We start from the raw sequence: 16,345 nt of genomic DNA, 5'->3' as shown, positions 1-16,345 counted from the left end.
GCCGCGGAGATCGGCCCACAAAGTGTCGTACTCGTAACCCAACCTAATTCCCTGAAATTGTACAAAATATAATTATTTTTTGTTAAAAAAGTTGAAATTTAGGCCAAGTACAAAAATGATATGCATGCGGGGGAGGGAAGGGGGCCATGCAAAAAAGTAGTTGAAATGAGCTAAAAAATAGTTGTTCATTTGAACTATCTTTGAACGATCAATAGTTCAAACGGCAGTTATAGTTCAAATGCTGATCCACCACTAATAATGTGTCCTCAATTTATAGTTTTGAACCGAAAATCACTGATAGTAGGACAGGCTAGGGGGCCGGGCACTGCGGCCACGAGTCCATATAGCAGCTGTTAAATCACGAGCTATATAGTTGGTCGGATGTTTAATATAGCGGATTTGGCGTAGGTCAGAAGTGGAGTATAGCGGATTTGCGTAGGTCGAAAAATACACCACCTTTTCTCTATGAAAAGGCTAATCAACGACAGTTTCTGTACTCTAAGAATATATTGCGGCAAAGATCCACGTGTGTCTGTTGGTAAAAGTAAAAATAAAACTTCTGACAACTTCTGAAAAAAATTTCTGAAACATAAAATTTTAATTATAATTAGTTTATAAAAACCATTTTATAATAGTTAAACAAATGTGTCAAGTAACGTTATGTGTATGTATCGTGACATAGGTGAAATCAAAAGGTTGCGTAATATATTAGACGCAATATTTCAGATTTTAAATGTATGAAAATGTACGCAGACTGGATACCGCAGACTTTAGATGTAACAACGTTAATTCTCTTGTTTATGATTCTATTTCTACTTTTATGGATCGGGTCTTCATGTCTGAAGGTATTTCACTCGTTGACTTCTTTTATAATTCATATCGGCAATTTCACAATGATTGATTGATTGATTGATTGATTGATTGATTGATTGATTGATCTCTAGGTTGACCTACTGCTGGTGAACGGGCCTGGTTTATGTTTACCTGTTTGTATTTGCTACAAGCTGACCCATCGATTCCTTCAGCTTATCTATATAGAGTCAATATGCAGGCACTCGTCAATCAAAAAAGACATCTTTTAAGTTAGTTCTTTATTTCTTTCACTTCAAATTAATTCAGTTAATTCTAGATTTCTGATTTTTTAAATCGATGTTTTGTTCTGAGGATTTTTCGGGATAAAAAACTTGTTAAAAGTCGTTCTTCTTTTAAAACTAAAATCTGGATTCACTTTTCAATCAATAAATCAATAGACGTGTTTTTCTTTAACTTTCTTTTCAGCTATGAAAATATTAATTTGAATTGGATGAAAATGTGTTTAAAAGGGTTAGCATGTAAAATGATTGATGAATATTCTAGAGTTAAAACCCTCTCTTTGACGGGTCATATTGTCCGCTGGTTTGCTTCCGTCACCCTGGTTCAATGGCCGGAGCTTGCGGAGAGATACAAAAGGACGACATACATTGGACGAATTTCGTGAGCTTTAAGTTTGTATGGACGACGTATCGAACGAGAAGTGACTTTCAGTTGCACAGGATTTATCTATCGAGCTGTGACCAATAGCCATCAAGAAGAAACAAGATTCAGGAATTATTTAAAAATGGCGGAAAGTATTCAAAAAGGGCGGGAAGTATTCACAATTCCTGGAAGTACTCCAAATTGCGGGAATGATTTCAAAATGGCGGGAAGTGTTTTCTAAATGGCAAAAGCCATGATCTTCATGTTGGACAAAAGAGGATATACAGGAAATATAGAAAATATCCATATTATGCCAAGGTTTAATTTATAAAGTTGAGGTTTTACTGTTGAATTTACACATTAAATATACTAATCTATACAAGGCCTCTAAATCTACATACTTGTTCAATTGTGATTGATTAGTTGGCCTAATTTTCTCATTGCATCTATTAAAGGATAAAATCTAAAATGTCGCAAATTTGTAGTTTGTATACTATACATGGAACTGTTTCAGAAACCGGTTTTAGACTAAAATGGCGCAGTGTTGTAAGCTGATAAAGGAATGTTTCATGATAAAGCTAACAGATTTTTCTTCTTAAAAACATAAATATTATTTTTTTCTCAAAGAGGGGACAAATTCAATCATGAACTATTGACAGAAATCGTTTCCGAACTTGAACGACGATATCTACGCCTATCTTGAGAGTGTTCTCGAAAATGCAACGGAGGACATCGAGACCGTAGAGGACGTCTATGAGGTAGAAACAGGAGCTTAGCCGGGGGTAGGGGGGCTTATGGATGACACCCCCCCTCTTCTAAAAAATTGTTAAATTTTTAATTCTGAAAGAAAGCCTGGACTTTTTATTAACTCATGAGCAGACAAAGTTTGCAAGGATACAATTCAAATTGGGAGACTTTCTATAAATTAGATTACTTGAAATTACGTCTCAAATCCCTTTAAACCAGTGCTAAGGATCCATTTCATTATAATGCGGATCCATTCCCTTTAAACCAGTGCTTAGGATCCATTTCATTATGATGCGGATTCATTTCATTATGATGCGGATCCATTCCCTTTAAACCAGTGCTTAGGATCCATTTCATTATGATGCGGATTCATGTCATTATGATGCGGATCCATTTCATTATGATGCGGATCCATTCCCTTTAAAACAGTGCTTAGGATCCTTTCCATTATGATGCGGATCCAGTCCCTTTTAAACCAGTGCTTAGGATCCATTTCATTATGATGCGGATCCAGTCCCTTTTAAGCCAGTGCTTAGGATCCATTTCATTATGATGCGGATCCAGTCCCTTTTAAACCAGTGCTTAGGATCCATTTCATTATGATGCGGATCCAGTCCCATTAAAACAGTGCTTAAGATCCTTTTCATTATGATGCGGATCCAGTCCCTTTTAAACCAGTGCTTAGGATCCATTTCATTATGATGCGGATCCAGTCCCTTTTAAACCAGTGCTTAGGATCCATTTCATTATTATGCGGATCCGCCCTGATAAAAATGTATCCGGAGGCCGAATTTAAAGAATTTGAGCTGTGGCTTAAATTTGAGACGCTGCTCAAATACGGTTTGTTGTTCTTAAAATTGTATTCAATGTTTCAAGATTTAAGCCGGCGCTCAATTGAAACCGGTTTTTGGAAGATTTGAGATGCGGCTCAAATTCATTAAATTTGGACTCAGATTCAGGTCTTGGAACATATCTTTAAGTTTTCTCAAGAACTGGATCCTAAACACTGCTTTAAATATGAATTTTCTGAACATAAATATATTTTATATTGGGGGAAGAAGGGTCCAAAAATCGTTCACTAGGACAGACCCTAGATTTTTCATATTATTTTAAAATATTTGAATTTAATAACATTTAATGTCGAATCATATCATACAGCAAATTAACATAATTACTTATGAGCCGTTTCCCAGTAAATTCTTTATTTGTTTTCCTTATGTTTCTTTATAATTCCTTTTATACAATAGAATATTAATACAATATCTTATCTTTGCCTGTAAATCTAAACAAAAGTTACGATTTCGTTTCCCAGTAAATGTTTTTACCGACTTTATGTGCCGTTGGCGAAGATGTCGGGTAAATAATTCTGGACTTTATATGTTCGCAATCGGTTTGTCGGGACTAAATGTTTGCAGGGTTGAGAAATTTCAACTAAGATAAGCAAATTTTCGTGGTTCTACCGAGTTCACCCAGTAGCAAAATTTGAGACAAATCATTATAGAGGTTCATGGGTTATAATTGGAAGGTCCGTCCTAGAGAAGGATTTTTGGACCCCCCCAGGCCCTCCCCCTCCTATCAATTTTGTACATGACCAAATTAGTATTTATTTAGGGTTAGATTAGGTTATGACACTTTCTGGACCGAGCGCTGCGACTAGGACAGGTTAGGGGGCCGAGCGCTGCGGCCTCGGGTTAGGTTAGTTAAGACACTATCTGGGCCGAGCGCTGCGGCCACATGGTCAATTATATCCATGTCTAACATATAAGATCCATGTATAAAATTGATAGAANTCCAAAAATCGTTCTCTAGGAAATTACCTAATTGGATATGCAAGCAAAGAGAGATAACTACATCTAAATTTAATAACTTGACGACTGGACCTTAAATTGACTGAATCTTTTTGAGAAAACCCATTAGGAAAATTCATTTCAAATTAGAATGTTTTATTAAAGTGTTCTATAAATTCAAGAAATAAACACACGAGGTAACTGATTTTAAAGGAGATTAAAAGTGATTGAATTTATTTGTTCAGATTGAAGCCAGAACTTCAAAAGGATTCAGGGACAAGAGAAAGAAAGCATGCACGGCCGTTGTTTTAGGTAATATATTGGGGGNGATTGTACTGTTCTAAATTCTAATAGGCAGCGGCCGTGGGTTAATGCGATGGACTAATGTATTTTGTGCCACCGTCACAGAGTTAGTGTAATTGTTTTAAAGTTATATTTTACTGAAAATAACGTGTCACTGTAATTACATGTTACCCTAATATAAATATGGGTGGAAGATTTCCTTGTTTAGCTTTCAAGTGTTCAATTTTGACAATTTTCTCCAGTGTAACTGAAGCAATAACCCATTCACTAGAGAAACTTAAAGAGTAAGAACATTTATGGTTTATACTGTATGATATCATATTCGAAACATGTATTAATATCGAGGAGTAGCTGTTATCGTGTTTGAGGAAGGAGGCTGACTGGTTCCTGTCGATTCCGGTTTTCCTGTTCCCGGATTTTCCTTAGAATTCGCGAGCATTCTTAACCAAGTTATTACTACAAAATCGCAACTATAATAATCTTTTAAATCTCATTGATTCTTCTAAAAACTTTTAAGGATACTGTTGTGGATCATAGATATTATTTCTACATTCTACTGTCTCTAAATGTATTAGAATTATACTCTTCGTGTGTGTGTGTGAGTAAATATATATATATATATTTTTATCGCCCTGAATAAACCCTATAAATATAAAGGTTCGGGTGGGCACACTACTGGATTAACCCTATCTCTATTAAGGTTCTGGTGGACACACTACTGGATTAACCCTACTACTGGATTAACCCTATCTCTATTAAGGTTCTGGTGGACACACTACTGGATTAACCCTATCTCTATTAAGGTTCTGGTGGACACACTACTGGATTAACCCTATCTCTATTAAGGTTCTGGTGGGCACACTACTGAAATGTTCCGACTATTGTGTAAGCTAGACAGGGATGTATTTACTCCAAGAATATATTACATAGCGGACACAGATAAATTCAGTCACAAGAAACTACAAGACTTCGAACAGGTGTTGTTTTACTTCTAAGCCAGTGCTAATCTTTTTCATTTTGATCCGCATCCTGGACCGTCTTGAAAAAAACCGGATCCGGATCCAGATCCAGCTCTTGAATATTTACAAAAAATGTTTAATTTATTTTCCAGCAAACTTATGAGCTGAAATTTGATGGAACATTCAGAGTTTATGAAAATATAATTTATCTCGTATCTTTGACTTGCTTTTCAGATTTGATTTCGACATTTGAAAGGACTTTTAGCGTAATTTCAAGTGACCCTCCATGCAAAGATGGCAATGTCCGATTTACAACGGTACCCTTGAAACCTTAATCTAACTTAAAAATGTGGAAAATTTTCGGACTCGAAAAGTGTTTTATTTCTATGAAATCTCCCTTAAAAAATAAGAGTCCCTTTAATATTTCAGGGCAGAAGTGATTTCCAAATTTTCCGAATTCCTAGAGCCAGGGAGGTCGGGCAGAGCCCTCTCTCTTCCATTCTTTCATTCACTAGGTATGAATATCCTGTAATCCCGCCTGGGGTATATATTTTCTTATAAAATCAGCCCCCCACTCTTGAAGATCATGGTTTTCACCTTTCAGCAGATGTTTAGTATTCTTGCGCGGAGCGGTTATTTTTGTTAAGAGCTTTTTTTCGCTGAATTAAATCATTTTTGGGTCTAAAATAGAAATAAACGAGGAATTTTTCCCTTTTTTTACATTTAATTTAACCGTACGGAAAAGAAATGGATTTATATATGCATGAAATCAGATGGCAAGTTCTTTTCTTTTTTTAAATTCTCTTCTCCATATTTGATGCTTGTTAAATTGTTAATGGCATTTCACTGGCTCCAGTACAAAAGGTAGAATTACAAAAGGTAGAATTACAAAAGGTAGAATTACATAAGGTAGAATTACAAAAGGTAGAATGACAAAAGGTAGAACGATCATAAGGTAGAACGACAAAAGTTAGAACGATCAAAAGGTAGAACAAACAAAAGGTAGAATGTTCAAAAGGTAGAATTACAAAAGGTAGAAAGTTCAAAAGATAGAATTTTTCAAAATAAAATTTTTTTTTTAAATGTCAAAAAAGTCAAAAAATAATGTATCTTATTTATTAGGACTAATTTTTATTTTACAAATGTACATAATTTTAATCCATGCCATGCAATAATTTTGGCAAGCTGTTTCATAAGGTCATGTTTTTAATCCTAGTACGTTTATCTCTGTTTTTGTTTGCCAGCGTTCTCAGTGCTGTTTTCACCACTGGCTGAATCAAGAGGAGTTCATATTTCTGGTTGTCAATCAATGTTCTTTTCTTCTTTTCATTCACTCCATAGTTGACCAACTTCTCCATGCTGAATTCAACCGAGAAATGCAGTTTTGTGAATTTTTTTCTGAAAATTCGCGGATTTTCTTGTAAAAATTAGAAAATTTTCTTCCTTCTCAAAATAAAAAAAATTCTACCTTTTGAACGTTCTACCTTTTGAACGTTCTACCTTTTGATCGTTCTACCTTTTGTAATTCTACCTTTTGTACGTGACCATTTCACTTAAGAAGGCAAAATCCAAAATCTATTTCTGATTCATTAAAATCTATTTTTTTTTCGTTTTAGAGCTGTTCTTGGTTGTTTCCTGCCTGTAATTGGAACAAAGGTACGTTATTTTTATCGTTTCTTTTACCAAAAACAAATTTTCCAAAATGTCATTTTTTTTCTTTTTTTACAGAAACTTCATTTACCGTTTGATGATAATGAAGTTTTTAATGAAACCTTATTTGTTGACAATAAAAATGTTTGTTTTTAAAAACATAAAGTTTTTTTTTCAATGTTTTGGTTGACGATTTGCCTGTTTCATTCGGTGTCGGGGAAGATCCGGATTCAGGGAGTAATTCTGCGGATCAAATGCTTATTTTTGGCGTGCACAAGTCCTGTGAAATAATTGATTTGCGGGTTAAAAGATATGTTGACTAATTAATTGAATGATTGACTGATTTACTGATTGACTGATTGGTTGATTGACTGATATTCAATGATTGAATGATATTCAATGATTCAATGATTCCCCCAGTTTAAAAATCTTTATTTCCCCTAGAAATTATGTATGATACATTTTCTGAATGGGTTTACTCGCGGAAATGTTGAAAAATTATGATTTTAGGTGGAAATTGTTGAACTTTTGGGTCAAAAGGATCAAAGAATATTAAAAAATATTTCCCTGTGGTAATCTAGCAAACAAGAATTGGCATTAAAAAAGTCCCGAGTTTTCGTAGCTAACACAGAGCAATCATGTATAACTAGTGACTACTTCTAAAGTTCAAATATTAATCTATTTAAAAAAATGTTAGATAAAGTCAATTTCCTATCAACGGAATTTAATTGGTAAAAAAACAGTAAAAATTGGAGCAAGGAAAATTAAAGGACGAAAATCTTTGAAGAAAATGGCGAAAATATTTGAAAATGGCGAAAATATATTTATAAATGGCAAAAATATTAAAAAATGACAAAAATATTTAAAAATGGCGAAAATATTTGAAAATGGCGAAAATATTAAAAAATGGCGAAAATATTTAAAAATGGCAAAATATTTAAAAATGGCGAAAATATTTAAAAATGACGAAAATATTTAAAAATGGAGAAAATATTTAAAAATTTAGATAATATTTGATAATGACGAAAATATTTAAAAACGGCGAAAATATTTAAAAATGACGAAAGTATTTAAAAATGGAGAAAATATTTTAAAATTGAGAAAATAATTATAAATTTCGATAATATTTAAAAATGGCAAAATGTTTAAAAATGGCGGTTAAATCTGTAATCTATTCTAGACTGAGGAGGATATACTTGAAGTTTGCAACTCTATCCTCAATCTTCTAAAACCAGGAATATTTCAGGATATACGATTTCGGGATCCTATATTTCAAGATATAATATTTCAGGATCCAATATTTTAGGATATAATATTTCGGGATCCAATATTTCAGGATATAATAATACGGGATCCAATATTTCAGGATATAATTTTCAGTGACTGAATTTAAAGAATTATAAACGCGCCGTTGAACCGCCAAAAACCGGTTCCAATTGAGCGCCGACACAAATCTCGAAACGCTGAATACAATTTCTAGTGGAACCAACCATTTTTGAGCCGCTTCTCAAATTCTTTATATTCGGCCTCAGGAGAAACCCCGAAACTTTCTCTGTCATGGTTTATATTACAAGCTTCAAGAAAACATTGCCATTTTGTTCAGAGGTTTATGTTTCCATAAAAAAGGCCATTCCCTATACATACATTCTGAAAAAAATAGTTGATTTTTCTGTTATAAAGTACTTGGTAAGGGGGACAACATTTCGATTCCCCCCTTCCCCCTACCCCCCACGTCCCCAAAAAATCCAAAATATTTCTTTAATAATGCTTCTTATATTTTTTATTATTTAATTTAAATAAAAAATGCTGAAAACTGTTGAGTGTAGAGTCCAGTAAGAAAGTGAATGGGATTCAGAAAATGCTGAATGCTCCAGTTCATTTAGGTTAGTTAAAAATATTTTACATCCCAGGAACTGGAACAATACATAAGGTTTTACTTCCCGAGAAACGTAGACATTTTTCCCTCGGAGCTCCGTGGCTTAGTGAGTAGCGTCACATGTCACGCAACTGATGGCGGGGGTCGAACCTTCATCCTGAGATTGCAAAACTAAGATTGCAATCTAGCATTGAACAATGAACATGTTGCTAGCTCCTAGCTCTCCGACCGGCCCCATTAAATTACAGTCGTTGTCGAAGGTTATGACGTTGAATAACATAACATACAAACCTGCCAACACTCAAATCGGCCAGGGTGATGTAATAATTTCATGAAGTATAGGGGTAAATGAGACAGTTGAAACAAACTTCTCTGGTGCGCGACCCTTACCCCACTCAGCTAATACAGCAACATTGACTCGTGGGGGGACACGTGGGAAGCGGATTAGGGACTCGTTGGATTTTTTTTTTTTGGGGGGGGGAGCTCGTGGGACATTTTGAACTAGTGTAGGGATGTATCAAGCTTTCAGGACTAGTACATTTTAAAACTATTTCAGACGGGGGTTGGGGAATTACGCAGAAATGCATTGATTGATGAAATGGTTGATTGATTGGATGATTGATTGATTGATTGATTGATCTGTTTAGGTCAGCTAGCTTCTGACCAGGGTCTGGAAGATGTAAAGGTATTTATTTTCCCATGAATATTTATTTGAGAATCCATTAGAAAGATATCTTCGTTTTTCTATCGTAAAATGAAAAATACCACTTTTTTCTACTATAAAAGAAATAATTTCTGAGAAATCTTCTTCATTCTCCATTCGCAAGTCACTTTGGTAGTGAAACCACAATTGATTTTATCGAGAAATCGAGATAATAGGGATATCTCATTCATCCTTGATCGGACAATGGTTTAAGGCAGTGCTTAGTATCCAAATAATTTTGATCCGGATCCGGATCCAGGATCCGCACTGGAATAAATGAAATCGGATCCGGATCCAGGTTATTTCTATAAAATTCACTAAATTTTTTTAACTATGCAGAATTTTCAAATTTCTTGTCTTTTTTTCGTTTATTTTTTGTGATGAACCATTTAGAAATCAGGAAATTTTTATAATCTCACTTTTTTCATTAATTCAGATTTGGGTATTGAGAGTAAATTTTTTTTGTTGCATTTTTGGTTGATATTTTTCCCCTGGATCCTGATCCGTGGATCCGCATATTTTTGCGGATTCGGATCCTAAGCACTGGTTTAAGGTTATTGTTGCTCATCGGACATGCCACTCTATAAAATTAAATTCTGCATTCCTCCAAGCTCTAGTAGATTTAAGTGTCTTCTTTATATTAGGAAGCTAACAGTATTTGGCTAAAGACGACTGATGACGCGGCACGGAATGTGGATTCTAAGAAACTAGGAAAACAGAACTTGAACAAGCAATGCCAACGTTTTATGAAATGCATATTGATGATAAGACATGTTTTCAGGGAAAAAAATTAATTTTTTAAAAAACTGAATTTTTGCATCATGACCACTTTGGAATAAAAATTATTTTTTTAAAGAAAAAATTTTTAAACATTCCTCTGAAGCTAAAAATATCAATTTTATAAATTTTGAATGTTCTGAAATACAGAAAAGGCGAAGGAGTTGGATTTGAAAAAACAAAATAAAAAAGATGGAAAGGTATTTCGTTTGTTTTATTTAAATACTATTAACTAATTCAACTACTTATCGAATTTATTTATTGAATTGACTAATTTTTCAATATTAATTATAAATTTCATTTTTAATTTTGTCATTGAATCATAGTTTTATTTATTGAACAACTTATTTTCTCACTAAACCAATGATTTTTAATTTATGTATTTAATTATTTATTGATTTATTGAATTATTATTATTTTTTTTTTTTACAGTTAATTTATTTATTATTATTTGCCCATACATACCATTCATTAAATTTGGACTCAGATTCAGGTCTTGGAATTCCCTATTTCACGGAATGCTTGGTCAATGTTAATAATAATAATAATAATAATTTTTTTAAAGATCTTGATATTTATTTACTTATCGAGGTTATATTACAAAGTTGTTTATATGGATTTAACAGAAAAACTATTTTACGATGGTATCGTGTACATACATTAATTAAGAAGAAATCTATTAGTTTCCGGATACATTTTTTCCGCTTTTTCTTGTCAGAATTCATGTTACATTTATATTCGAGTATATTCGAGCAGTTCAAAAGAAAAAACTACATTATATTCAATAGGATAGCATACTTGTGTGCAATGTGACTTAGAAATATTATAAACACGGTGTGTGTTATCAATTATTAGAAAATGCTATAACTAACTTCGTGCATGTTTTCACATAAACATGCTACGGAGACGAGTTCTTTTTTTCAATTAAAGAAGATTGTTGTTAGCTTCATAATGAGAAACATTGACCGTTCCTCGTTAGTTTTGAGGCTACATAATAAAGGATAAAGAAGGAACAATTTAATTATGAAGAAGCTACAGATAACTTTTCACATAAACATTGACCGTTCCACGTTAATATTGAGGCTACATGATATAGGATAAAAGAGGGAAAATTATAATTAAGAGCTATAATAACGAGGAACATTGACGGTTCCTTGTTAATATCGAGGCTGCATGAAATCATCATATCTTGTGAAGTCATGGTTTCTCGGCCGTTTCTTTGTTTCGGTGAGGTATGTCTCAGTTATCCGCAGGTTCAGGAGGCGTTTCAGTTCTGTTCATACTGAATTAGTAAAAGAAAGCATTAGTTTATTTAAAGCATTGGTTCCTACATTGAACTCAAAGAAATCAGGTTTTAAATCATAGAAACTTTATTTAGTGTTGGATTATAAAAAAGTATTTATAGGAAAAGTTTGGATTGGATGTATAAGAACTTTTTGTGAGGAAAATATGGACTTAATATTACGGAATTTCTTTTATTTTTCAGAAGCAAAGAAATTTGATTCGATTTAATTTGGTTAAACCTTTGCAGTCCTATGTGGTCCATGTTCACGACCTTCGCCCTCTGTATTAAATAAGTATAATATTCAATAAAATAGACAAAATTCTGCCAGGCTCAGCCGGATCCCATGAAAATCTATTATTACCGTTATATTTTCGCAGAAGAGTTCCTATCCGAGATCAGTCCGTCATTCCGCTAGCGTTCCGGTTTCGGTTTATACTAATAATAATAATAATATTTATCTGATTAGGAAATCAAGCCGAACGCTAATAAATATGGATCAAGAGAAGCCACAGCATCTCAAGTTATCAGGTAGGATCAAGGAATTGTTTAAGGATCAATGTTTATATTTAAAGAATTGTTCACTGAAGGATCAAGGTTTATATTTAAAGAATTGTTCACTGAAGGATCAAGGTTTATATTTAAAGAATTGTTCACTGAAGGATCAGTGTTTATATTTAAAGAATTGTTCACTGAAGGATCAGGGTTAATATTTAAAGAATTGTTCACTGTAGGATCAAGTTTATATTCAAAGAATTGTTCACTGAAGGATCAGTGTTTATATTTAAAGAATTGTTCACTGAAGGATCAGGGTTAATATTTAAAGAATTGTTCACTGTAGGATCAAGGTTTATATTTAAAAAATTGTTCACTGAAGGATCAAGGTTTATATTTAAAAAATTGTTCACTGAAGGATCAAGGTTTATATTTAAAAAATTGTTCTCTGTAGGATCAAGGTTTATATTTAAGGGATTGTTCACCGAAGGATCAAGATTTTTATTATAGGGATTGTTCCAAAAATTAAATATTTGTTTTCCATCGAAAAATATTTCAAGAAAGGGCCAAGGGTTGAAAATAAGTTAAAACCAATCTTTTTTAATATTTCAGTAAAAAGGAAGTACGAGCTGAAGCGTCTGGAAACAACAACAGCAAGGAATGTAAACAATAAACAATTTATAAAACCAGTTTCAGTTCAAATGCGTACGCACTTGTGAAATGTAGGTTTTTAAGATAAATTCAATTATACAAAAAAACTAACCTTTGAGGGTTCTTCCAGATATCTTACGTAAAAGATTTATGAAGAGAACGAATCATTTGGTGTACACTGTACACAGCCTAAAAAGATAATTGAGAATCTTAGTTTTGCCCCTGTATCCCCAGATAAATACTCATACTGTAATTCCGTATTCCTGTTTTTTTACAATTGCTCTTAAAACACCATGTAAAGGTCTAATCTAAAGAAATAAAACATAAGGTTGGATTCGGCACTGAGGCTTGCATGTTTTACACTATTGCAGTGTAGCCTAGCTTGTATGGTTTCATAAAAAAAAATGGCAACAGATGACAGAAAATGCGGGATTTTTGAGAATTTTTAATCGCTTTTGCCTCAAAATTTCAATGGTGGGGTTGCACAAAGAATGAGAAAAACTCATTAAATATACAGAGCTGAAAACTTTAGAATGGTGGATATCGAGATTAATGCTTGATCCTCTCTTTTAATCATGTCCTTGTTTCCTGAAAAGTTTATAAAATTCAACTAATCAGAGTCGCGTATATGAAGCCAATAAATTGAAAATTTTTCGCGCCATTTAAGATTAATATACAGAAACGGGTGAAACTCTCTAATTTTAAATAACCGGTTTTTGATTTTTCTCTACTATATCCAAGAAAGAACGGTTTAAGAAGAAAATCAAAATCTGGATTAAGAATATCTCATTTAAAGTTTTCAGCTCAGAGGTGAAGCTGAAGGCTGGATTTGGTTTATTGACTGGAATAAAAAGGAAGATTAAATTCTTTAAAGGGAGTGACCGGCTATGTAAGGTAGTTGAACTGAGTATGCAGTGTTGTGGAAAGCTTCTTTAGGATTCATTTTTTAAAATTATTAATTAACGACGACATAAAATGATAAAAATATTCTACAATAAACTACAGACGTCATGTATAGGAACATGTTGAGAAAATAAAAATTAATCTTATCATCGAAAATAAGAAATTTGTTCAATTATTAGTTTTTATTATCTCATTATTCTAGTTTCTCGTTATTCACAAAGATGTTCGCAGATTTTCTATAATTATTATTGAAAAGACGACATTAAAGAATTTGAAGAAATCTGCGAATAAATTCAAAGAAAATTAGAAATTCAATACAATAATGAAAACGAAATAATCGATTTTAGCATGGATTTATTGACAAATTTCTTTTGTGAAATATTAAGCAGAAAATAAAGAAAAAAAAATATGATATTTGTTTACACCCTGAATTAAGGATATTCACTTGGAAAACTTTGATATCACATACGGGGAGAAGGTTCTGATCAGAGGGGCAGATGTAACTTTAGGTGAGAAATATCGAACATCTTTTTTTTGTAATATAACATTAGGTGAGTTATATCGAACATTTTTATTTGTGATATAACATTAGGTTAGATATCGAACATGATTATTTGTGATATAACTGTAGGTGAGCTTTATCGTATACATTATTATTTGTGATATAGCATAAGGTTAGATATATCGAACATTATGTTTTGTGATATAACTTTAGGTGAGCTATATCGAACATTATTATTTGGGATATAACATAACGTATGGTTATGTAAGGAATTTAACATTTGGTGAGATTTAACACAAAGTTTTTAAGGGAATTTAGTATTAAATGAGGTATTACCAAGTTTTTTAAAGGAAATGTAAGACTGGGTGAAATAAATCGATCTTTTTAATAATGTTATTCACCCCTGTAATTTAAAGATGATATTTATATATATAGTATAATATTTGTTTCAGCATATGGAAGACGATATGGGTTTGTTGGTAGGAATGGATTAGGCAAAACTACAGTTCTTAGAATGATTTCGGAAAAACAGTTGAAGTAAGTAAATCTTAATATCAAATCAAATCAAATCAAATCAAATATTTATTGCACGAAGATTAAAATTTATACAATATAAATATCACATAGAAAAGTATAATCCTCGTGAGGGAAAATTAATCTATTAATTTAAAGGGACTGTAAATGTCATTTCAAGGGACCGATGTCCGATTCACAACGGTACCCGTAAAAGTTTGGTCTGGTCAAGTGTGAAATTTTCTCGTTTGAAATTTTGAAAACTGATCATTTTTAATTGTGGTTTCTCTACTATAGTAACTGAACGGTGATAAGGGTACCGTTGGGGAACCTTTTTAACTAGAGGCTAATTTAAAATAAAATAACATTATTCCTATAATATATTTCTTTCCTTAAGTAAATTAGGGTCAAATTTAATAAAGAGCAAGAAGTAGTTGAACCATGAAGACAAAGTTGAATCTTTTCTCTTGAACTTGAACTGGCGCACAAGAGAAGTGGTTAAACAAAGTCTTCTTGGCTCAACTGCTACTTAACATTTCTTACTTTTGAATTGTCATAATAAACTTACAGAATCAAAATAGAAAGTGAATTTCATCAAAATAAAAATACATTTAACATTTACAATATAAAAAAAGTTAAATTATTTTCCCCGATTTATTAAAAAAAAAAACATAAAAACATGCCTTGGGACAATTGATTTTTGAGGGGGGTTGGGGGGGGGAATGATTATTCAAGAAAATATTCACCCCTGGATAAAGATGATATTTGTTAAGGATACCGAGCCATATATCTATTCTACACGTAGAACAGGAAGTTGTGGGCGATGACACCAGGTATTATATGATATATAATATATTGTAATCTCGAACTGTAAGTTTTTTTACAAGTTTTTAGGATCAGTTTAATTTTAGGATCCATTTAGTTTTAGGATCCATTTAATTTTAGGATCCATTTAATTTTAGGATCCATTTAGTTTTAGGATCCATTTAATTTTAGGATCCATTTAATTTTAGGATCCATTTAATTTTAGGATCCATTTAATTTTAGGATACATTTAATTTTAGTGCGGATCCGGATTCGCCAAGGATAAATATGGATCCGGATTCCGATCATGGTCATAAACATTTTTAAAAAATACTTTTATTTCTTTTTCGCATATTCTTTTTGTCGCATAGTTTTACACAAATACTTGTGAACCATTCAGAGATAAGGACATTTTTTAATTATTTCTTTTTTTACAAAAGTTCAGATATGGGGTTTGAGAGCAATAAGTTTTTTTTTACAGTATTTTGCGGATCCTGATCTAGGAAGCCAAGATGTTGCGGATCCGGATCCAAATCCAAAGCACTGTATGTCCGGCATAACTCAAAAATCCCTTGACAGATTTGCTTCAAAGTGAAGAGTATTGTAAACATTGGCTGCTATAAATTTATTTTTCAGAAACGTTTTAATTTAGAGCAATTGATTCTGTTCTTGAGTCTGATACAGTCCGACATGCACTACTACTAGAGGAGCAAGCTCTTAATAAAAAGGTTGGATTGTTGGATTGTTGGATTGTTGGATAGTTGGATAGTTGGATCGTTGGATAGTTGGATAGTTGGATAGTTGGATAGTTGGATAGTTGGATAGTTGGATAGTTGGATCGTTGGATCGTTGGATAGTTGGATAGTTGGATAGTTGGATAGTTGGATAGTTGGATAGTTGGATAGTTAGATTGTTGGATTGTTGGATAGTTGGATAGT

At 32.7% G+C, this 16,345-nt stretch overlaps 1 protein-coding gene across 1 annotated transcript in view; it reads left to right on the top strand.

Annotated features, from left to right (window-relative positions):
- Positions 1 to 1,477: 1,477 nt before the first annotated feature.
- Positions 1,478 to 16,345, top strand: part of LOC111713101 (ATP-binding cassette sub-family F member 3) — a gene marked incomplete in the record, with an annotated part of 22,019 nt that continues 7,151 nt past the window's right edge. The window contains 17 exon segments of the mRNA XM_023487896.1: positions 1,478 to 2,015; positions 2,115 to 2,213; positions 4,235 to 4,301; positions 5,139 to 5,269; positions 5,681 to 5,766; positions 6,868 to 6,907; positions 8,082 to 8,136; positions 8,728 to 8,784; positions 9,425 to 9,462; positions 10,125 to 10,191; positions 10,408 to 10,457; positions 12,009 to 12,070; positions 12,647 to 12,692; positions 14,025 to 14,097; positions 14,543 to 14,627; positions 15,377 to 15,436; positions 16,060 to 16,135. Coding sequence (XP_023343664.1) covers positions 1,989 to 2,015; positions 2,115 to 2,213; positions 4,235 to 4,301; positions 5,139 to 5,269; positions 5,681 to 5,766; positions 6,868 to 6,907; positions 8,082 to 8,136; positions 8,728 to 8,784; positions 9,425 to 9,462; positions 10,125 to 10,191; positions 10,408 to 10,457; positions 12,009 to 12,070; positions 12,647 to 12,692; positions 14,025 to 14,097; positions 14,543 to 14,627; positions 15,377 to 15,436; positions 16,060 to 16,135 — 1,119 coding nt within the window.

The sequence above is a fragment of the Eurytemora carolleeae genome, unplaced genomic scaffold (genome assembly GCF_000591075.1).
Source record: "Eurytemora carolleeae unplaced genomic scaffold, Eaff_2.0 scaffold1286, whole genome shotgun sequence".
NCBI lineage: Eukaryota > Metazoa > Arthropoda > Copepoda > Calanoida > Temoridae > Eurytemora > Eurytemora carolleeae.
The sequence above is the reverse complement of the archived record's forward strand: the minus strand, read 5'-3'. Positions and strand labels throughout refer to the sequence as shown.